Below are 24,643 nucleotides of genomic sequence, written 5' to 3' on the forward strand. Positions count from 1 at the left end.
TCTTAACAAGAATATAAGGCACATTCCATCCAACCTTCTATCCATTCATCTTCTTCAGACCATTCACTCATCCACCATTAAACTGTCAATCAATATCTATTAAACAATCTGCCTATCAACATCCATTAAACATTCTGTCTATCAACATTAATTAGACTATCTACATACAACTTTTAAAGTATTTACTGTGGGTCCCTCTCAAGCAGCGTTTATATGTCCTCCCTCGCTCCTCGATCCTCAATGATCTACATAAAGAAAGATAGAAGAAGGGCTAGACTATCCCATTGTTGCCGCTCCATCATTCTTTATGTAGATCAGTGAGGAGCGAGAGAGGACGCGTAAACGCTATATGAGAGGCACCTTCTGTCTCAGGCTTTAAGCATACAATCTCATTAAGACTACAGATCCTGTTAACTGTTTCCTCTGTCCACAACTGTTTCAAAATAAAAGTCCTCACTGCAATAATACACTATTAAATCATTTGACCATTGAAACTACTCAACTATTTAACTGTTCAACCATTCCAACTGTCAGTTATCATCAACTATGCCTCCAGTCAACTACATGAAACCTCCATGTACCTAGCAACCAACATAGCAACCATTAAAATTAAGCGTTTATGACCGTTTCCATAAGAACCAACATGATTATACTGCAGTAACTTCTTGTTTCCTGATAGTGGCCACCATGGATACCCTAGCAACAAATGTTTCAAAATAAAAGTCCTCACTAGCAAGTTATCTAGTTAGCATGGTTAGCTTTGTTAGCATAGCTAGCATTTTTAGCATAACTGCAAAAAATCATCAACTAAGTTAGCTAATCAACCTGGTTAGCATTGTTAGCAAATCTAGCATTGTTAGCATTTTTAGCATTACTGCTAGAAATCATCGGTTAAGTTAGCTAATCAACCTGGTTAGCATTGTTAGTAAAGTTAGCATTGCTAACATAATTAGCATTTTTAGCACAACTGTTAGAAATCATTAGCTAAGTTAGCTAATCAACATTTTAACATGAATAGAAATCATTAGTTAAGTTAGAACTGGAATGTTTCAGCTTTAAACTGTCTACCTTCACACTATCAACTCTCTGTAAACGATGCAACCACCATGTTTACCCTAGCTACACCTTAGTAACCATATCTACCTTTTTTTGCATTTTCATGCACTGGTAATTCCTTGGAATTGCATTTCTAGTTATTATTAAACTTCTTCTTCTAACGCAGCCAATTCAGCTTCAACCGTTTAACGTAGAAACTTCATTCAAACGTTGTTGCGTAGGTCTTGCTTATGCCATGCCTGCTTTGAATTTTTCAACTTTGTAACTTTTATACTTTTTAAACTATTAGTTAAAAACTATTACAATTTCCCCCATAGACTTAACATTGCTCATTATGACATCACGGCAGCAATTAGAATCTTAGGCCAGGTGGCCGGCCACCTGGGGCCGGTTGCACCAACATGTTTACGCCCGGTCTTAAGCTACGCTGGTCCTAACTCAGCGTTCTAAGTCCAACCTGATAGATACGCCAGTTGCACCATCAAGGCTTAGGCCTTCTTTTCGCTAAGACCGGGCGTAAATCTTACGCCTACTCAGTAGTAGGCGTAAGTTCTTAAGACCAACATTTTAGCACTTCTCACATTCGTTTCTAAAGCGCAAACTACATTGTTATTAATCCCATGCTCGCTTGTTGGCCAGCTAGCACTCGTTTTAGGTTGACACTGCACTACGCCAGCCTGGCAATCATTCAGGGGCTTTCGGTATCATTCACGAATTAAAAACCTTTATTAACAGCTTTGTACATTCCTAATAGCATAACCATACACTTGGAAACATTTCAAAGATGCATATTAGCCCGCCCTACAATTACGTTTAGTGCATAAAAATAAACCGTGTAAGCTAACGTTACATTTGTTAGATAATTGCCTGTTACGGCATTCCTAGCACAACGTGGCTGGTTGGCTGACGTTAATTCTAGCTCTTTACATAACATGCAAACTTTTTACCTGCATTTTACAGTGCAGATAACGCTTCTAATTAGTGTTGTTCTGCCACAGCCTATTGGTAGCCTTAATCTCTGAAAAGATAATGCTATAATGCGTCTCCTTTGCTTATTCTATATCAAGACATAATGAGAAGGAACTAGGCTACAGTAATTGTTAAGTTATTTATTTAGCTATTTAAATAGGTGCCACTTCCACGCATTAGGCTACATGTCATTCACTTTAACCGCTGTTTCCTCCGAACGGGGGACGTGATTGACAGAGAATCTTTAAAACAGGCAAGTTGTCATTGTTCCGTAGGCATTCACATGGACGCGCATCGCTAAGACCGGGCGTAGTTAAGACCAGGCGTAAGTTCTGCTGGTGCAACCGACTTTAGTTGAATTCTAAAGACTGGTCCTAACAAAGACCAACTTAGCAGTTAGGACCAGACTTAGTAAAGACCAGTTGGTGCAACCGGCCCCTGGGCACCAACTGTCAGTTTCTCTGGCTTTAAGCATACAGTCTCTCAGAAGACTACATATCCTGTTAACTGTTTCCTCTGTCCACAACTGTTTCAAAATAAAAGTCCTCACTGCAATAATACACTATTAAATCATTTAACCATTGAAACTACTCAACTATTGAACTGTTCAACCATTCCAACTGTCAGTTATCATCCACTATGCCTCCAGTCAACTACATGAAACCTCCATGTACCTAGCAACCAACATAGCAACCATTAAAATTAATCGTTTATGACCGTTTCCATAGCAACCAACATGATTATACTGCAGTAACTTCTTGTTTCCTGATAGTGGCCACCATGGATACCCTAGCAACAAATGTTTCAAAATAAAAGTCCTCACTAGCAAGTTAGCATGGTTAGCATAGTTAGCATTTTTAGCATAACTGCAAAAAATCATCAACTAAGTTAGCTAATCAACCTGGTTAGCATTGTTAGCAAATTTAGCATTGTTAGCATAGTTAGCATTTTTAACATTGCTGCTAGAAATCATTGGTTAAGTTAGCTAATCAACCTGGTTAGCATTGTTAGTAAAGTTAGCATTGCTAGCATAATTAGCATTTTTAGCGTAACTGCTAGAAATCATTAGCTAAGTTAGCTAATCAACATTTTAACATGAATAGAAATCATTAGTTAAGTTAGAACTGGAATGTCTCATCTTTAAACAGTCTACCTTCACACTATCAACTCTCTGTAAACTATGCAACCACCATGTTTACCCTAGCTACACCTTAGTAACCATATCTAAATTATCTATCTATTTTTGCATTTTCATGCACTGGTAATTCCTTGGAATTGCATTTCTAGTTCATTCTAATATGGAAAATAACACACACAAAGCATGTACACTTTCAAGGAATTAAATAAAAACATCACGTCAATAGGCGCGTTCAAGATGGCTGCGCAGCACAAAAACTGCGCAGCACAAGATGCACGTGGTTAAAAATCTGTCCACGATCGCGGGAGCAAGGCGTGGCCAGACGGCTGCTGAGCAGCGGCCCTCTAGGTACTGCGGAGCGCTGCGGAGCCTAAACCCTGCCTTCATGACGTCAGGACTTTGCCCCAATTGGCTTTTACATCCCTGACGTAATGTATGTGCAGGTGTTTAGATGCCTCCTCATATCCACAAGGGTCCGTGCGGGCCCGTGCCTCGTGATTCGTCACATGGTCAAGTCTAGACTACGGGAAGTAGAGAGTGTACAACTTCATAGCAGCGTTTGTATCCCCTCCCCTGCTGCCACCGGCAGCTCTCGCTGCTGTAAGAGGTCATTTGGAGTTGAACTTGAACTCGCCTAATGACACGCATGACACACCCCCTTTATGCAGAGGAAGTAATCCCCGTTTTGCGCCCATAGACAAGAGGCGCGTTCAAGATGGCTGCACAGCACAAAAACTGCGCAGCACAAGATCGCGTGGTTAAAAATCTGTCCACGATGGTCTAGATGGGTGTGTTTTCGACTCGGCAGTCGGTATCATATGGCCTCAACTTATCGCGGGAGCAAGGTGTGGCAAGGCGGCTGCTGAGCAGCGGCGCAGCAGCCCTCTAGGTACTGCAGAGCGCTGCCGAGCCTAGACCCTGCCCTCCCCTGCTGTCACCGGCAGCTCTCGTTGCTGCAAGAGGTCATTTGGAGTTGAACTTGAACGCGCCTATGAACTACGACAACGTATCTTGCTCCGCATCATGTGTGATGTTAGCATGTTTTCCCCCACAGAGGGGGCGGCAACCTTCTAACCGTCTGTATCTATTCCATGGGTGTTTCTCAAAGTCAAGGATTGGTCCTTCCAAGCCACTTTTTCAAGGACTTTATGGCGTGCACTTCCACACTCGCTAGGCTGTTCCATTGCATGTGATCTTGACGGCTGGGTAGGCTACTGGGAAGGTGTGTAGCCTTGTCTCTCTAGCACCCGACTAGAAAGAAAGCATTCTATGGGTGCCTCTCATGTAAAGTTTATACGTCCTCCCTCGCTCCTCACTGATCTACATAAAGAAAGATAGACGAAGGGATAGACCATCATTGTTTATGTAGATCAGTGAGGATCGAGGCCCGAGGAGCGAGGGAGGATGTATAAACTTTACATGAGAGGCACCGTATCAAGGATGCTCTCTTGACTTTGAGAAACACCACATGTGTAGCAGGATTGATTCTGCTCCCCTGTGTTTAGGTTCCCCCTGCACCTGTACCTGTTGGTTCAGTCCACATTAGTATGTAAGGGGTAAATTGATGCCACCTGTCAGAGGGCCTTTTTGTGAGTGACTCCTTACCAGACCTGCCTTCCTCCCAAGCTTCAGGGTCGGAAACTGGCTTTTTGATAACCATGGTGGTGCAGGTATGATGCTTTGTGTGGTGTTTGGTTTGTAATGTTTAATAGTGTGGAATGAGGGAATGACCTAGTGTTGTTGTGCAGGACTGTGGCCTTTTCGGTCCACTCCTGGTAGGTTCCTGGTCCGCTCTGTGCTCTGCATTGCTGGGACTGTAGGGTGCAACGCTTAGGGATGTATGGATATCAGTGTAGTTGGCTGTGTGTCAGTGTGTTGGCTATGCTCTCTGATCAGAGAGGTTTGATTGAAGGGTGCGATTCTGTTCTTTTGTTATAGCCGTGCCAATTCAACCGTGCCCCAGCCGATGCCGTCCGCCCCTGGACCCTTGTGCTGAAGTCCGGACGGACACTGCTGTTTTGCTTTAATTCGTCTGTTAATAATTGTTTGTGACTTGCCATTTATTTGTAGTTAGATGTGTGCAGCATCTCATCACCCTGTGTAGCCTGCTGATTGGGTGGACTAGGCCAAGTATTCATGGTAGGGACTCGGGGAAACTAAATCACTGTGTGGTGTAATGATTCACTGCCATTTTCCAATCACCCCTCCAGTGTGTATGTATGTGAGATGCACCTGTGTTCTGAAGACTCAGCTCTGTAACTTCCAAAAAGGTGATTTAGGGTAGATGCTGATCTCTGCATTATCTGTCTGACTTGTGTTTGTTTAATAAATGATTGTATGTGTCTCTTATGTACCCATGTCTCTTTTCAAAGCATAACAAACCTGTGTGACCTGTTGGGTTAAGTGAATGTTTCCTCTGTCCCCGTAACTGAGGACTAACAATTTGTCCGCCTTGCTACACAAGGCTTTGTGGTCATGTCTGATGTTCCAGGGACTCCATGGAAAAATGCCTTGGCTACCTTGTTTCGAGCCATATTAGCATGGTATTGAAAGCCTGCAGGAAAACTCTATTTGCGCTGGTTCTCATTCGACGAGCTAAGCTGCTCTGGTTGACTCTGGCTGGCTAACAGCTAGTCTGTTTCATCCATAGCATGACAGCTTAGCGACAGTTGTTGTCAACTTAGCATCATGGAATGAACTTAGCTTGGCTAGAGAGTGCTAGCATTGGCTAAATGGACATAAAACCTGCTAGGCTAGGGAGTGCATTAAACCTGCATAACATAGCACTTCCTTGCGTTGATGTTGACTGCCACGATGGTACTGCTCCAGGCTTCAGAACAGATAACTAATTTTGATTGGTCCTGTTGTGGCATTGTTCCAAAAATGAACTGACCTTCAATCCTCAACTCTGGGTTCTTAGGCAAAATGTGTTGAGCTTCTACTTCTGCACAGTGCACAACTGACACGTCATCCTTGCTGTATTGGAAAGCAGTTACTGGGCTACACAAATTCTGTGGGCGCAGTCTTAACTGGGTGAGCTCATGAATAGTAATGACCCCGTCGTTTCCATGTCAGCTTGACCAGCCTTTTCAATTGGCCTGATTCCTCTGCTATTTCTTTTCAGAGGCTAGAGCTGACCGAGGCGATAGCAGTTCATTTTCACATTCACAACACAACCACATATGGACCTAGCACATTTAAAATACAGTACAAGTAAAAATGGTTGGTTTTCTGTGGTCTGGCACCTTTAAACAATAGAAAGCTATCATTGTTGGTGTACTCTCAACATGGTGATTTCCCTCAAATAGGATTTTATGTGGTGGTTATGATGAGATGAATTAGCCTGGGTGAATCCAGATGAACCTGTTCGCAAATCTGAATTTCCTCTGCAGGTTGGTCTGAAAAGGAGCCCATTGACCTCCATTTCCAAATTACCAAAAACCCAGGAATGAGTATTGACTTGAGTAAACAACTGCGTTTAAAACGTTAAAAGATGTTTGCTGCACCTGTAGAAAAGTTTAGAAACGGGTGCCAATGGACTCAAATTCAAATTTTCCAACAGGTTTGAATGCATTCATCCAGGCTAGAGGTGGATACAGACACAAATACAACAAACACTTCAACACACCATATACTGTAGCTCTGGACTGCAGACACATTTTCACAGAACCTATTTCAGTGCATTATTAAGTGTCAAGGCAGCCATTTAAAGACCTGTATCTGAAGAGAATTGCAGTTCTACACACAAAGGATGGTAAAAGTTGCATTTGTACTGATGGCTATTTAAGAGCTGCTTTTTTCAGTTGGTTGGTTGATGTTGAATAACTGAGCAGGAATTCATACCGTTTCAGCCTCATGGCCATCGGGTATGTAAGTTGTAGCCAACAGAGTCACTTAAATATTATACCAGAACTGGACTAAATTGCTGTCATCAGGGGTTGGCAAAATATGACCACACACACACACACACAGTCACGTACGCACACACACATGGGCATCAGAACTGGATCACTGGGACTGGGAGAAGGTGCAGAGGCCACTGATTCCAAACCCAGGGTAGTTTAAAATCCCAGAAATTGTACCACAAATAGCTGACACGTTTTTATCTACTCGACCAAAATGAATGCTACACTGCTCAGAGTCAGGAAGAGGCCAGAGGAGGTGGCCAGATGAGGGGAAAAAAAGGCTATTGCACAGTGTACTCTGAATGCCTCATTGATAGTATCTGCCCATTGTTTATATGAACCTGCATTGTTCAGAAACTTCACATAATTTGAAACAAGTGTGACCAATTTTGAGTTGTGTTAAACGTATGACATCTGTGCTCTGTTTGTTCAAAATGTTCACATTTTGTCACTTGTGGTTACCATTATGCATCACAAGTGCATCACGAAATGTGTCTTATTGCATAAGAATATGTTCAGAGATCTGTAAATTCTGTTTATGTGAAAAGTGTTTAAGGTTTTGCCAATTCAAGACATGTGTTCAGGCAACTAAGAATTTGATTCAGATAATGGAGTTTAGTGTTTTAGCAATTGTGAAAGACTGTAAGAACTACACTCCTGAGTAGTTACAGCTACACTGATGCCAAAGCTAAAGGCACTTGCTCCACCCATGATCACACACGTATCTCTGTCTTCAGTGCCAGTAGTCATAGCAGGTATATTTACAAAACAAGTTCCAGTTGGTATTCAGTGAAATATTGATGGCCTTAAAATGGTAATCTTTCATGTTTTTAAGCACAAGACCAACTCGATAATGGTATCAAGGGGGAATTGGGCCACTAATTTTTATTCTTAGAGGTCTTAAAAAGGTCTTAAAAGTCATTCAATTTGTTGATAAAATAAACAAGCGTACCATCGGCCTATCCGCACATTTGAAATAAAATGTATGAATTGACCCAAAAATGAGAACACAAGTTGCGCTTCAGACATAGGCTTATGCTTTTAGTGGAAACTGGCCCCGTGACCTCATGAAACCATTAGTGACAGCAAAACAAACCTAAACGAAACAGCCAGATGCCTCTTCATACAATAGGCTAACAGAAGACACCTTCATAAATAATAAGTTTTATTGTGAGACTAGGCTGTTAAAAGCAGAAAAGATGTTCAGCTTGCTTCAGGATTTAATTCACTTTTGGATTGTTTGGCTAGTGGTAAATGCCGACATTCCTAACCCTGCTCACAAGTGCCACCTGGTGGTTGTTTGGGTCATTGTAGCTTCACTTGGGAAAAATAAATAAAATACACGTGATTCACGCGTGAGGTCTCATGAGAATCTCACGTGAAAGCGGCCAATGTCAACCAACACCCACTGTACATGTATTTAGAACTAGGCCTACCGCCGACATCGAGCAATATGCTGTTTCACCTTGTAATGGCGCTTGACCTTAATACAGCCCTCCGGAGTGCGTAGCTGGAAATGTGCTTAACAGTGAAACCAGCGTCCTGGAGACACCCCCCTCCATGCTGCCACCATACTACCACACTACAGCAACAAACCAGCTACATGCAACAATTTAGTGCTACATGCTACCACCCCCAACACAAAATATCCAAATACTCTTAACTAACCTAGGCATGGTCTAGGTTGGTTAGGTTGGCTTATCCCTTTGAGTGCGGACTTAACCATAACCTTAAAAACCCTAACCAACACACCATAAACCTAGGCACCGTGTCACAAACAAAGAACAAATAAGCCAGCCAGCTTACCTTACCCCAGGAAGTAGAGCTTCTCCTTACCCAAAACCATTCACTTGCTCGTTCTGCTGGCAAAGACATGCTACTAACCACTTGCCTTAGACTTCATCCACGAATGCCCAACTCAGACAGCAAGCCAATAGCAGATCTGGCCACAAACCCTCGTGCACCAATTTCAATAGGCCTTAGTCTCACACTCCAACCTCGCTGGGCTGCCTCCTCTGCTATTTCAGTGTATTTTGCTCTCTTTAACTCATTGGCCTCTTCTACTCTGTCTTCCCAAGGAACAGTCAATTCTATCAGGAATACGACCTTTTCTCTATCTGACCACAGAAGAAGGTCTGGTTTTAACCTAGTGCTCACTATATGCGAAGGTACTGCCATCTACTGGCCTAGATCAACCTTAATTTCCCACCCCGCTCCATTTATCAAAGAGTCAGTTTTACACCTGCCTTCGTTGAACGAAGTTGACCCCCCTGACGTACAAAGTTAATTTGCTTAACATCTTTACTTGCTGCTAATGAATTAACTTCTCATCTAATCTGCTTTTTTCCCACCCCTTCCCAGTTTACCCACTGCTCTTGTCTTGCCTGCGATACTGCCTTGGTACATCTAAGGCTTAGTTCACACTGGCAGTCAAAATCCGATTTTTTGCTTATCTGGATTGTATCTAGCTTGAATTTTGGGTAGTCTGAACGGCACAAAACCGCATGAAATGCGATTTTTCCAATGCTGATTCGCACCACATACGGAGGTGGTTTCAATATCACTTACTATCGGATATGACTCAATCTGAACAGTCGAACCACTTGAATAGGATTTCAACGTGCCCCTTTCGTCATTTGCACTGCGACAAACAATTGCAACGTAATTCTGAGTGACGGAAGTGATTGATTGATTAATTCAGCGCGTGCGCCAGGGCTACCAGCAAAACAAAAACCAACGTCAGACTCAAGTCATTTTATGGTGAAACATGGAAAACTGTAACGTTAAGGGTGGCGAAGTATTTGCGCCGCAGCTACGCATAATAAGTTGGAAAATATCAAAAATAAATCCACTTTCATCCATGACGACTTGGTTGTGTACAACTCTACCCAATGAATCCAGGTGTGTGTAATTTATATCGGAGATGAGCATTGCACGCCAAGATCGGATGTGATCACTTGCAATATGCAATGAGAACAGTCAGTCAGAAAGATCAGCTTCTGATCGGATATGCAAGACATTTTGGATTTCCTCCACCACCATTTTCTCACAAAGGAGTTGATCATTTTTTCTAGCCTTTCTTTGACAGAGGAACTTCATAGACTGTCAATGGCCACATTAGCCGGGACAATAAACCAAACTGCAGACACCACAACTTAAGCTTACCTGGCAGTCTTGACTTGTCAGTTTTTGTAATACCTTGCCTAGTGTCCTGTCTTAATTGTTCAACCTGTACCTTACCATTAAGGCTTACATCATACCATCTTCCCAAACTCTTCACTGGCTTATCCATAACTGTGGGCATCACCTCCTTATCTATAACAAACTTCTTATCTACTACCTTCCCTTTGACAATTGAGAGACTCCTAGACTAGGCTTCACCTTCATTCTAGCCCACTGCAGATTGCTATTTAGCTTATCCAATAACCTGTTGATGCATGGGACTGTAGACGTCATAGTTGTCATGTCGTCCATGAAAGCCCTAACTGGCGGGAGGCGTAGCCCTCCCTGCAATCTCTCCCCACCCACTACCCATTTTGATGCCCATGAGAACGAAAAAACTTAGCCTAGAAATCTAGATGCACCCTAACGGCAGCAAATGTAATGTAATGTAATTTGCTGCCAGGTAGTGAAACAACTCTTCTTTGGCTTGCGATTTGACTTCTATCGGACCAATCACATCATGTATGGAGTCGGTGGGCGGGTTTAACAATGACGACTGACCTGCGACCATAAGTCAAGCGGGCATATCCCAGGATTCTGATTAACTTTAACTTTGAAAGATCACTACTTTTATAGCCTACATGTCATACAACTAGCTACAATCCACCAATCATATGCTACAATGTTGCTATGTTCTGAACATCTGTTTCAGCTTGGATGCAACGTGACAGTTCATTTAAACTTCGCAACGAGTTTGGCAAATTAATATTCAAGTGTGATACGGGCAACACATTGGAACTACTTCAAAGGTAGCAGGTTATACGAAGTTAATGGCCACCCCATCAGCCAATCAGAGAAGAGAATTCCATTGCGTGAAGTCTCTACGATTGAATGTGAAAGAGTTCACTCAACTTAATTTAGCAGTTTAGATCTGCAAGTGGAAGGTTGATTTCTGCATTATGTGTCGGGGTTCTGTTCATCCTGTCGGGAATTATTTTCCGATAATGACCGGCGTTATACATTATCCCTTACTTAAAGGGATATTCCGCCATTTTTGGAAATACGCTCATTTTCCACCTTCCCTCGAGCAAAACAATCGATATTTACCTTGTTCCCGTTCATCCAGCCATTCTGTGAGTCTGGCGATACAACTTTTAGCTTCAGCCTAGCATAGATCATTGAATCGGATTAGACCATTAGCTTCTCGCCTGCTAGCTTCATGTTTAAAAGTGACTAAGATTTCTGGTAATTTTCCCATTTAAAATGTGTCTCCTCAAGTTAGAAAGTGCAATAAGACCAACTGAAAATGAAACCTGGCATTTTTCTAGGCTGATTTGACATGGAACTACACTCTCATCTGGCGTAATAATCAAGGCAACTTGCAGCTACTGGCACTACTACTGCTTGTTGTCTATGGGGACTATTTTCAGATGCTGCGTAAGATATCACTGCGTAAGATATCACTGCGCCTATGGTACGTTTGCAAGTTGCCTTGATTATATAATTCCTGTCGGGAATTATTTTCCGATGACGCCGTTCTATACATTATCCCTTAGGCTACATTGCAACCAGGGCGGTAGATAAAACAGTGGCGACACTCCCATAGACCTCCACAGGAAAAAATGGCAACGCTTTTTCCAGGCTATTTCCTCGTTATGGGACTTTTGGATCTATTTACAGCAAATCTCTTGGTCAGTAGTCAATGAGTTAATTGATTACACCTTCCAGCATCCAGAAGTAGGCCTACATCCCACCCTCCTGCGATTCAACCATTCAGCACAGGTTTTTAGGAACTTTTGATCGTGTGCCGGCAACATCAAAGAGTGTCGCAACTCTCTCTTTCTATGGCTCTGATTGCAACTAACGATGCAAATGCAATAATGCCACCGACAACCAAAACCACCATTGCATGTAGGCCTAAACTAAATGTAACATCTCATTGTGCCTAATTAAATTAAATTGTTTCTCCTCTTTGCAAATGTAGGCTACGTGTTTTCATACAGATTAATTTAAAACATGTTGCAAAGATAGGCCTACTGCTCCAGTCCGTAGTGTTTCATTATGCCTATAGCTATTTGCTTTACTCTTTATTCATTTAGGCTATGCCTATTTATTCATCATCTTCCATCCTTCACAGACCGACATATCGCACGCATTCTCACCAGCTAAGACCTAACACCTGTCACTCAACTCGTCATCGTAGGGGAGGTTTTTGCCATCATTCCCACGTTATAATCATCAGCCAATCAAGGTGGTCACTTTAATTAAGCTTGTGCATGAGTAATGACGTCACCCATCGCAACGAAGACTCAATATTAGTTTAGGAGTTGTCGTTTCTCCTTACTAAAAGTAGGTCTGAAAGGCTTTGTGAATAACTTTTAAGAGAAAACTCCTAGCTAAAATCTTTTAGTGCGATTTAGGAGTGCTAAGATAAAAAATCTTTGGGCCCTGGTCTTTTGGGCAGACATTGGCAATGTCAAAAGAACTAACAGTGTTGCTTTAAAAACCCTTGCATATCATGCAGTAGGGTGGACTGTGTACAGTTGAGACACTTTTTGCGTTTTGATTTTACACACAAAAATAGATAGTGAAAAGAAGTGAATTTCCACATGACATTTCACATGACGTTTATGAGCTTGTAGACTTAAATATTATCAATAATAATACCCATAAGTAGTTTATATTTCCCACAATTAGCTCATAAACATTTTTGCATTTTTGTCTCGACTGCGTCTCAACTGTACCCTATGTGGTACAGTTGAGACACCCATTTTTAATGAAGTATAGTAAACTAACCGTTCATTGCCAAATGTAATGAATAAACCCCTAGAAATTGCAGTGTTTTTAATTTAACTTACTTAATTTACATTAGCATTTGTTAAAGGGGTTCGAAATGGAATGTTGGAGTAATGACGCTAACAATACAATGGCCCAATCCCAATGTCAGCCCTAAAGACTAGAACTAAGGACTCACAGACTTAATTGATTTCAGGTGCTAAGTGAGTGAGTGTGTGAGGCCACATGGGCTCAGATAGGTATTTTGGGATTGGGACAGCACTTCACGAGATCACATGTACCTTGGCGATGTTTACTAACAAAGACGTTGCTAACATTTGCACCATGCACGTGTGTCGTGCGTGCTGTTGTTACCTTAATTTCCGGATTTTTCTATGATCGCCGCGGTAAACGTCACACCACTTTGAACTGTGGGTAATTCCCTTAGGTTAAGTCTGCACCGATGCAGACTCACGGAAAGGGCTCGGTAAGTGTGTACTCAAACCCTCCCGCCCGTTGTAATTCGACATTGGGACAGCCCTAAACCCTTACGAATTTCGCGAGAACGCGCACCAAAGTCCGTGAGTTTGTGAGTCCGGACATTGGGATTGGGCCAATGTGTGTCTCAACTGTCCCCCGCAGAGCACCTCGCACATTTCCCTAGATTTTGCAACGACCTTACATGACATAATGTCATAAAATATAACCGTTTTTAGGTTTGATACCAATTATGTATAACAGTTTCATAAGGGTAATGAGCTATTCATTGTGGAAGGCACACGGTGACGTCAACATTTTCTTATGAGATTTTCTTTTGCCGATAACTTTGGATTGGAGATACTTGTGTCATTAAAATGTTCCATGATCGAAGAGGGCACTACGCATGTGCATAGCAAGAATCACAACTTGGGCTTACTGCGCATGCAAGATATTTAAGGTGTCTCAACTATACTCGTGTCTCAACTGTACACGGTCTATTTCTATTGGTTGGGAGAGTTGTGAGCAGAACTGCTGCAGGTCCCATGTACAGATGAGCCAAAGAATCTTCTCTATACAAATGTTCATTGATTTCATGCCGTAGCACAAAGGCCCCATGCTGAACTGTCACTGTCTAGGCCTTTAAGAGCTACTGCAGACCCTACTGTATGTTTAGAATGGGTGATAAATCAGTGCAGGGCAGGGGGAGAACTCTGTCCAAAATATTATTCCTATCCTGTTCCCATCTGATCCAAGAGAATATCACCTTTATGTGGCCTCAGCTTACAGCGAGTCATGTGGAGATAAAATATCCCATCTTCACTTTCATCTCAAGCAGCAGGGAGAAAAGGAGATGGTGGGAGTATTGGGGGATATGAGGGTAACTGTAAAAGGTGCTCTCCAGGAGGTGTTCCAGCCTCTTGTACTCCCGGAATGCAGCTCCGCTCAGACCATCTCCAGGTTGTCCCATAAAGCTGCTGGGCTGCTGCCAACATTCCTCAGAGCACACCTGGACAGAATGCCACACCCTACACACATGCACACACACACACATGCACATAGTTTAAGAATGGGAGGTGTGCAGATGGACTGGACACAGCTACCGGTTGAGCGTAACACACAGACACATTCCTATGCTGGACCGAAGCATCTCTCAGGGATGGGCCCTGGATTCTATAGAGATTACCCAGATACTGTATATGGAGTTCATCAAGGTCTTCATAATATCCACATGAAAACGGTTAGCTTTGATAGGAATTGATTGTTGAACAATGCTGGGACTAAATTGTACTTGCTCTCTCCCATATTATATATATGTTTGTATTCCCTTAATCGAAGTGTAACACTAGAGCAGGGGTGTCAAACTCAAATACACAGTGGGCCGAAATGAAAAAAAATGGTCCAAGTCGAGGGCCGGACATATTCAAACTTTATTATGAACTTAAAATTTGCGCATATTGCATCTGAAAGTGGCCTAATGCTGATCTTTTGCTGCAATAATAGGCCTGAACTCCGCTTTAGTTTTACACATCTATCTGAAACAAGAAGTCTAACACAGGTCAAATGTCAAAATAAAAAAAACATCAGTGCCATTAATTTCTTATGCCTGTCTTTCTTTCTGCAGCAGTAAATTCTAATGAAAACAACATTTTCTCCACAGGCCAACAACAAAACATAACATTTCCTTCAATGATAATCCAAACACACAACTAACAGTCCAAGACTCCAAGCAATAGGCTACCACGAGAAAAGTGCAAAAAGGAAACCTATGCTTCATTAAAGCTTTATTGCTGATGTGCCCTTGAGCCTGAACCAGACACTTGACATCTCATCTTTGACACAAGTGCATCAATGTTTGGGGTCAGGCTCTGAGCTGAGGAAATCCTCAGAATTGAGTGAAGATGTTCATCAGTGAGACAACTCCTGTGTGATGTTTTGTTCAACTTCATTACAGAGAAAAGTTGTTCACATAGGTATGTGCTACCAAACATAGAGAGCATTTGAGCAATATTCGCACGCAGCTGGGGCATTGTGTCAGGGATAAAACGTGGAAACTGCGCATGGCCCACTGAGTCATACTTTGACTTGAGTGTGTCACTACATTGGAGTTCGATCAACTCCATTTGGAGGTTGGTTGGTGCGCTTTCCACGTCTACTGTAAACGGATTACTGAGCAGTTGAAATCTACTCTTTTGCGCTTCGAAGTCGGAAAATCGCCGCGTGAAGTCGGCGTTAAGTAAGCCGACCTTTTCAGCCAATTGTGCGCTTGGGAAAACGGACACCTGCTCTTTCATAATTTGGCAGCACGGGAAATGTCCCAAGTCTTCTCGCAGCATTTGCGTCTCCCACAGGCGCAGCTTGGTTTTAAACGCCTTCACTGCAGCGTGCATATCAGTGATGTCATGATCCCGCCCCTGAAGCTTCAGGTTGAGCGCATTGAGATGGCTCGTAATGTCACACAGAAATGCCCATTCGCAACAAAACTTCTTGTCCTGAAGCTCTGTCGTGTCTTTCCCTTTGCTCTCCATGAACTGACATATTTCATCACGTAATTCGAAACATCTGTTCAGCACCCTTCCCCGGCTTAGCCACCGCACCTCTGTGTGATAGACCACATCACCATATTCCGAACCTGTCTCCTCCAGCAAGGACTTGAATTGACGGTGATTCAACCCTTTGGCTCTAATGAAATTAACTGCTTTTGTTACAGTGCTCATTACATGATCCATTTTCAAGGCTTTGCCACACAACGATTCCTGGTGTATGATGCAGTGATACGCTGTCAGCTCACCTGCGCCGTTCACCTCCCGCAGCTTCTCCCGAATCCTGCCCACCAATCCATTCTTTTGCCCGCACATCGCAGGCGCCCCATCCGTCGTCAGTCCCACAAGTTTATCCCAAGGCAAACCCATTTCGTTCACACATTTGCACACTTCTTCAAAGAGATCCTTCCCGGTAGTAGTGCCATGCATTGATTTCAGTCCTAAAAGTTCCTCTGTAACGCATAGGCTCGAGTCCACTCCGCGGATGAAGATTGACAGCTGGGCAGTATCTGATGCATCGCTGCTTTCATCCACAGCTAGGGAATAGGCTTGGAATGTTTTTCCCTTCCCCATGAGCTGTTCTTGTAAATCGGTGGCAAGCTCACATACACGATGAGCAATGGTGTTTCTGCTCAGACTCACATTTAAAAAGGCTTGCCTTTTATCTGGACACACGACATCGCAAACTTTTAACATGCAAGTTTTTAGAAATTCTCCCTCGGTAAAGGGCCGGGCAGATTTAGCAATCTCCTCCACCACAACGAAACTAGCCTTTAAAGCAGCATCATTCTGTGATTTGGCTTTAGCAAACATAGTCTGCTGTGCCACCAGACTTCGTTTCAACTCCACTACCTTTTGGAGCTTCTGTTGAATGTTCATATCTTTGTATTTTTCTTGGTGTCTCGTTTCATAGTGGCGTCTTAAATTATATTCTTTAATGACAGCCACGTCGGCACCGCACACAAGGCAGACAGGTTTGCCCTTTATATCGGTGAACATGTATTCAGCCTCCCACCTTTCTTGAAAACCTCTGTTTTCAAAGTCCACCTTTCGTTTGGCCATTTTTGGCTGTTGGCAGTCCAGATTCTAGAGCAGTTCATGAGATCGCGCTTATGGGCCTCGATTGACGTCTAGGGCTATAGCGGTGCATTGTGGTATTTGCAGTATTAACGGTGCATGCGAAATACCGGCGGGCCAGTTCTCATAGACATTAGATATTATCTGGGGGGCCGTATAAAATGACATCGCGGGCCGGATCTGGCCCGCGGGCCTTGAGTTTGACAGGTGTGATGTAGAAGAAGTAGTTAACACACATGACCTACTTGATGTAGAAGAAGTAGTTAACACACATGACCCACCCATGAATACAGATAACCCACAGGCAGTCAGGTCTAGTTCACGTGAAAGAACGTTTACAGAAAAGGGATTAGAGATGCACAAACAGGAAGCCATTAAACACAAGAAAGAATTCATGAGAGCTTATGGCTCCTGGAAAGAGACGGCAGGAAAGGTTAGGACTGCACTAAAATCATTCTGTTCTCAAGATGAACTAAAGAAAATCAGAGAAGAAATCCAAACTCGACACAATGCAGTAAGTGAATGTTATGAGCCCATTCAACGCAACCACAATGCCACTCCAGACATCGTACCAAAAATAGATGCTTGTATAGCACTCACTGCAGAGATCAGCGAAATAATAGAGAAGCGGCTACAAACTGTAGAAGATGTCTTCAATCCAGAACTTGAGAAAGTACGATTGAGGATGGCTCTTAAGAAGGATGAGTATGGATCTATCTTTGGACGCTCAAAGACAGACACTGTACCCTCTCTAGCAGGAAATTCAATCCACTCACAGAGCTCAAACCAACATGTAGATGCGGGAGCAGAACTAGCAGCTCAACAACAAAAGTTTAAAGCAGTGTATCAAATACAAGCTCAAGAAGAAGTTCTTAGCAAGTTAGAAGAGGAGAAGCAGCTAGTTCTTAAAAGGTTGGAAGAAGAAAAGCAAGTAGCTCTTAAAAGAATAGAGGCAAACATGCGTCAGGAAAAGAAAAGATTACAGCAAATTCAAGCAGAGTCAGAAGTAAGGATAGCAGAGGCGAGAGTAAATGCATACGAGAGCCTTGAACATGAGTGCAGAGACTGGCTAAAAGAGACTGATCTCACAGTTGAATCCAAAGGCCCGCTTAATTCAAGGGCCAACGCATATCAGCCTCCACAAGCACACAGCAATGCGCTAGCATTTCCTGAGAGAGATGGCCTTACTCAAGCACTCATTAACTCACTCAGTATCAATCGCCTGCCCGTTCCTGAGCCACCAAAGTTCTCTGGCGAAGCCTTAAAGTATGTAGACTGGAAGATGTCTTTCATGGCCCTCATAGACCGTCAGCCCCTCCCAGCTCATGAAAAAATGTTTTATTTAAAAAACTATCTCAGTGGAGAAGCACGTAAAGCTGTCAAGGGATTCTTTTATAGAAACTCAGAAGAAGCCTATCAGGGGTAGAAGAAAGATACGGAAACCACTTCATTGTGCAAAAGGCTTTTAGAGACAAGCTCATGAAATGGCCCAAGGTTGGTAACAGTGATCCGGCTGCACTTCGAGAGTTTGCTGACTTCTTGCAAGGATGTGTTGAAGCGATGCCTCACGTGAAAGGATTGGCCATCTTGGACGACTGTGAGGAGAACCACAAGTTGCTGAAGAAATTACCAGACTGGATCACACGAAAATGGAGCAGAATTGTCACGGAAAGGTTGGACGAATCCGGGGATTACCCAAGCTTTTCCTGTTTCACAAGATTCATCCAAAAGGAGGCTCGGATAGCTTGTAACCCTGTTGCCTCTCCATTTCTGATCAAGGCCACAGATGACAGGCAGCCCAAGAGAGCTAGAGCACTTCACACAAACACTAAAGGGAACAATTCCACGGAAAAGGTTGAGAAAGTGTTCAGCACCAAGTCAAGGCCACCTTGTCCTATCTGTAAAGATGAGACGCACGGCGTCGTAAAGTGTCCTACCTTTGCAGCAAAATCTCTGGAAGATAAGAAGGCCTTCATACGAGAAAACAATTTGTGCTACGGATGTTTGAGAAAGGGACATAACAGTAAAGATTGCAAAACACGACACACCTGTGGCACATGCAGCAGACGTCACCCCACCTGCCTACATGAAGAGAGAGAGAACCGATCTGTCGAAGCAAAAGAGAAACAGTCCACTTCCACAGACAAAGGCACTAGCCAGGAGATTAAGGTGACGTCCCATGCAGTGACGCAGCGCGTCTTTGCCACATCAAGCATCGTCCCTGTTTTCATGTCATCTGCAAACGAACCACAGAAAGAAGTTATAACGTATGCGCTTCTGGATACGCAGAGTGATTCAACGTTCGTCTTGGAAGACCTACTCGAAGAGCTGAACGTGGAGACTAAACCAGTACAGCTCAGACTGAGCACCATGACGGCTGTTGACACACCCATAGCAAGTAAAAGTGTCCACGGTCTACAAGTTCGAGGACTGCAGTCTGAAAAACAGATTCAGCTACGCCAAGCCTACACTCGTGGCTTCATCCCAGTCGACAAGTCCTACATCCCAACTTCCAAAACAGCGCTGCTCTGGCCTCATCTAAAGCATCTAGCAAACAAGCTTCCGCTGCTGAAGGACTGTGAGGTAGGACTGTTAATCGGAAGTAATTGCCCGTTGGCGTTAGCCCCCCTGGAAGTGGTCACAGGAGGCGAAAATGACCCATTCGCCCAGAGAACGGAACTCGGCTGGAGCATCGTAGGCTCATCTAATCCACATCTGGATCGCCAGGGAAACCAGAGGTTCGTCCATCGAGTGACAGTAAAGGAAATACCAGCGCCATCAACTACTGATGTGCTGAAGGCCTTAGAATCAGACTTCAACGAGAGGAAGTATGCAGACAAGGACAAGAATGTGTCACAAGACGACGTTCGCTTCATTCAGCTCTTGAGTGACAACATAATTCAAAGGAAAGATGGACACTACGAAATGCCCCTCCCTTTCAAGAGTGCAGAGCCTCCTCTGCTACCAGACAATAAGAAGCTGGCTACAGTTCGACTGCAGCACCTAAAGAAAATACTTAAAAGTAACCAGCGGTATAAAGAACAGTACAAGGTCTTCATGGAGGATATGATAAAGAAAGGCGATGCAGAGCCAGCCTCTCCTGCGACAGGACAGCAGACTACGTGGTACATACCACACCATGGGGTGTTCCACCCCAAGAAGCCAGAGAAGCTAAGGGTCGTCTTTGACTGTTCTGCAAAGTACCGTGGTGTCTCACTAAATGATACACTGTTAACAGGTCCTGACATGATCAATTCTCTCCTTGGAGTGCTCTGTCGTTTCAGGAAAGAGGCAGTAGCCATCATATGCGACATCGAGCAAATGTTCCACCAGTTTTATGTTTCTCCTGAACTACGGAACTACTTACGGTTTCTCTGGTGGGAGGATGGAGACATCGAAGCAGAGCCTCAAGAATATCACATGGCCGTCCATCTATTCGGCGCCGCTTCATCTCCTGGATGTGCCAACTTCGGTTTGAAGTATTTGGCACGGCAACACAAGGAAGAGTACCCATCAGCATCAGCCTTCGTTGAAAAGAACTTCTACGTTGATGATGGGCTTATCAGCGTTCCCTCTGTAGAAGAAGCAAAGGAGTTGATTAACGAAGCACGAGAGTTGTGCAAGAGAGGAGGTCTGCGTCTACACAAGTTCAACTCAAACGAAAGGTCAGTCCTGGACTCTGTGGACCCAACTGAGAGAGCAGTCACATCGGAACCCCTCAATCTGGACCTAAGTGCAGCTCCAGCAGAACGTGCTCTTGGTATACAGTGGTCTCTTGAACATGACACTTTCAGCTTCAATGTAATCCCACAGACCAGGCCCTCCACACGTCGCGGCATCCTATCCGTCATCGCCTCTTTGTACGATCCAGTAGGATTCGTGGCTCCGTTTATCCTAACCGGAAAGTGCATCCTCCAGGAGCTGTGCCGTCGAGGCTTTGAATGGGATGACCCACTTCCCGAAGACTTAAGTCCACGGTGGGAGAGATGGAAGAGCGACCTACAAAGGCTGAAGGAAGTCTCAATACAGAGATGCTACCAACCACAAGACTTCTGCAAAACTGTCATGAGGGAGCTACACCACTTCTCGGATGCCAGCAACATAGGATATGGCTCGTGTTCCTATCTGAGAAGCAAAAATGAGGATGGTGAAGTTCACTGCAGCCTCGTGATGGCAAAGGCTAGAGTTGCGCCTACAAAACTCACAAGCATTCCAAGATTGGAGCTTTCAGCGGCAGTAGTTGCTGTAAGATCGAGTGTCATGCTGAGAAACGAGCTTGAAATGCCGATCCACGCAGAATTTTTCTGGACTGACTCCCAAGTTGTCCTGGCTTATATCAACAACGAAGCCAGAAGGTTTCACGTCTTCGTTGCCAATCGTGTGCAAATGATCAGAGAACACACCAGCCCCAGCCAGTGGCACAACATAGATACGACAGAAAACCCTGCTGACCATGCGTCGAGAGGTCTCAGTGCAGTAGACATCTCCTCAACAAACTGGCTACCAGGACCCAAGTTCCTGTGGGAACAGGAAATACATCCAGAGTCTCACCTCACTCCAGAGTTGCTTGTCGGTGATCCTGAGGTCAGGTCAATGCAGGCGTTTGCCACCAAAGTTGAACCGTCCAAGTCAGACATTCTTACCCATCTACATAGATTCTCCTCCTGGTCAAAACTCCTGAAAGTCATTGCAAGAATCAAGAGGCTGAATTCAAAGCAAACCCATCCTGACAAACCTGTGAGTGTGGAGGAACGCGAGAGAGCTGCCGAATCAGTGATGAGGCTTGCACAAGAAGAAGCATTCTCCCAAGAGATGAAGATACTTAAAAGGGGAGAAAGTCTTCAAAATTCCAGCCCTCTGTTTTGCTTGGATCCCATCTTAGAAGGAGGAGCACTTCGTGTGGGTGGAAGACTAGATCAGTCATCCTTAAGCCTAGAAGTCAAACACCCTTTGATTCTACCCAAAGAAGGGACATGTCACCAAGCTGATTTTGACCCATTACCACGAGAAGATCTGTCACCAAGGACGGAATCAAACTCTAACAGAACTTCGAGCCAATGGATTTGGGGTAATCGGTGGAAGTAAGTCAGTCGCTAAGCTGATACACAGATGTGTGAAGTGTAGAAGACTCAGACGGCCTGCAGAAGAACAACGCATGGCGGAACTTCCTAAGGAGCGCGTAGAAGTCTCTGCTCCCTTCACATACTGCGGCATCGATTGCTTCGGCCCATTCATCACAAAAAAGGCCCGCAAAGAGCAAAAGCGCTATGGCTTAATCTTCACTTGCCTTGCCTCTCGATCTGTTCATATTGAGCTGCTTGAGGACTTATCCACAGATGCATTTATTAACGCCTTAAGATGCTTCATCAGTCTCAGAGGAGCCGTTCGTCAACTCCATTGCGATCAAGGGACCAATTTTGTGGGAGCGAAAAATTAGTTCAAAGAAGCACTGAAGCAATGTGACACCAAGACAATTGAGAGCTTCCTCACAGAAAGGCAATGTGAGTTCATATTCAATGCTCCCTCAGCAAGTCACGCTGGCGGTGTGTGGGAGCGCCAGATTCGGACTGTCCGTAATGTCCTGAATGCCACACTCTGTCAATACTCAGGCAGACTTGACGACTCTTCCCTTCGTACTCTGTTCTATGAAGCGATGGCCATCGTGAATAGCCGTCCGCTAACCGTAAACGGAGTGAATGATCCTACCTCGCTCGAGCCATTAACTCCGAACCATCTCATACTGATGAAGTCCAAAATTGCCCTTCCACCACCTGGCAAATTTGAGAAGGAGGATGTCTATGCAACTAAAAGGTGGCGAAGAGTCCAGTACCTCGTCGAACAGTTCTGGAGCCGTTGGAAGAGAGAATATCTCATGAACATCTCCACACTGCAAAAGTGGCACACGACTCGACGCAACCTTAAAGTAGATGACTTAGTCATTATAAAGGAAGACACCCCTAGAAATCAGTGGCACCTGGGACGAGTGGTTAAAACCACAAAGGAGAGCGATGGACTAGTGCGTCGCGTCAAGGTGTTAGTAGGAGAAAGGACGTCAGTGAAACAAGATCGCCCTACCAAACCTGTGATTATAGAAAGGCCCATTCAGAAACTAGTTCTCCTTCTTGAGAGTGAGTGATTAGTACAGTAGTTTACACCTTTATCCCCTGTAGTTATTAAGTAGTACTCACTTGCATATATCTAGACACACTGATACACACACAGGACTCAAGTATGAGCCGTTCAGCCAGGTTGATCCTTGTCTTCACTCTTCATAACATGAGTGGTGGGAGTGTAGATGACCACTAGCAGTGTTTTATTATGATTTTCCGGTTTTTATACTTTTATCTCAGGGGACTTTTATTTTGACGTCACGATATTCACATGGTGGGCTAATCTCTCCACGCACACTTGTTCAATGTAAAGTTCACTAGAAGGCACGTAAAGGACTAACCACGTTGCAACCATTCCTGGTTCACCACTTTTTAGCACCCCTTGATATGCGGAGCGAGGTATGTGGTTCATTGTAATGTATTATTTCATGTGAGTTCATTTTGTATTTTTACGTAAATGGTGATGAGATTTATTTCATGTGGTGGTGTTGCCTGCTAATGCTGGCGTGAATGTGATGCTAGCCTGCTAATGCTGGCGTGAATGTGATGTTAGCTCATTTGTCAAGGCATTATTTTGTATCCGGCTAAATTGCCTTTGTTATTCTCTTTCTTTAAGTTTTTCACGGTGTTGGTGCTATGCACACTCGTCAGGAATAAAGTACACCCGTATGAAAACACTCCCAAGCCTGTTTATTTCAAGTTGAGGGGCTGCTACAAGAGTTATTTAAGAAACGCCCAGATTTTGAGGTTGCTCCACCCAAAACGTGTAACTCCCTCTATCTCATCAGGGATGTTAGCAAGCAACCCTGCACATCCGCCAAAATGATAGTTGCTGACCTTGAGACCTCTGGGGTTAAAGTCTTGAGGAAGACAGTAGCGAGGGATTTTTATTGTGGAGACCTCCAAGGGCTGAGAAAAACCCCATTACACCAAAAGGGACACTTCAAAGTCAGACTGAACTTTGCCCATGCACATTTAAAAGCTAAAAATGAGTTTTGGAAAACTGTCCTTTGGTCTGATGACATTAAACTGGAGCTGTTTGGGCACATGGATGTTGCCTATGTTTGGCGAAAAAAGGGAAGGCCTACAACCATAAAAATACAGTTCCCACAGTGAAGCATGGTGGTAGGAGCATCATGTTATGGGGCTGTTTTGCTGTCTCAGGCACAGGGAGCCTTGTTTGGGTGCATGGGATCATGAAAAAGAAAGATTATGTTGACCTCTTGAGGGATAACATCAAGACGCCTGCTCTTAGTCTAGGCTTAGGTCACCACCAGGTCCTTCAGCATGATAATAACCCAAAGCATAGTGAAAAGTGGTCTAAAACGCCCTAAAGGATACCAAAATCAAGGTGCTGGAATAGCCTACACAGAGACCAGACCTCAACCCCATTGAGAATCTGTGGCACATGCTTAAAGCAAGAATCCATAC

The 24,643-nt window shown here is 43.9% G+C and overlaps 1 protein-coding gene across 1 annotated transcript; it reads right to left on the reverse strand.

The window, feature by feature from the left end:
* Positions 1-14,275: 14,275 nt before the first annotated feature.
* Positions 14,276-17,087, reverse strand: LOC134067937 (general transcription factor II-I repeat domain-containing protein 2-like). Its single transcript, XM_062523425.1, has 2 exons — positions 15,301-17,087; positions 14,276-14,510 (listed from the first exon to the last, which is right to left on the reverse strand). Exons 1-2 carry the CDS (start codon positions 17,085-17,087, stop codon positions 14,276-14,278), a joined length of 2,022 nt encoding a protein of 673 aa, XP_062379409.1.
* Positions 17,088-24,643: the final 7,556 nt, after the last annotated feature.

This window comes from Sardina pilchardus, chromosome 20 (assembly GCF_963854185.1).
Source record: "Sardina pilchardus chromosome 20, fSarPil1.1, whole genome shotgun sequence".
Taxonomy (NCBI): domain Eukaryota; kingdom Metazoa; phylum Chordata; class Actinopteri; order Clupeiformes; family Clupeidae; genus Sardina; species Sardina pilchardus.

Excerpts from the sequence above, each read along its gene's own strand:
- LOC134067937 (XM_062523425.1), bottom strand. The coding sequence starts at position 17,087 with ATGGCCAAACGAAAGGTGGACTTTGAAAACAGAGGTTTTCAAGAAAGG. Across the intron at positions 14,511-15,300 it reads TCAAAGATGAGATGTCAAGT|GGTGTGGCATTCTGTCCAGG; the intron begins GTCTGGTTCAGG and ends GCATGTGTGTAG.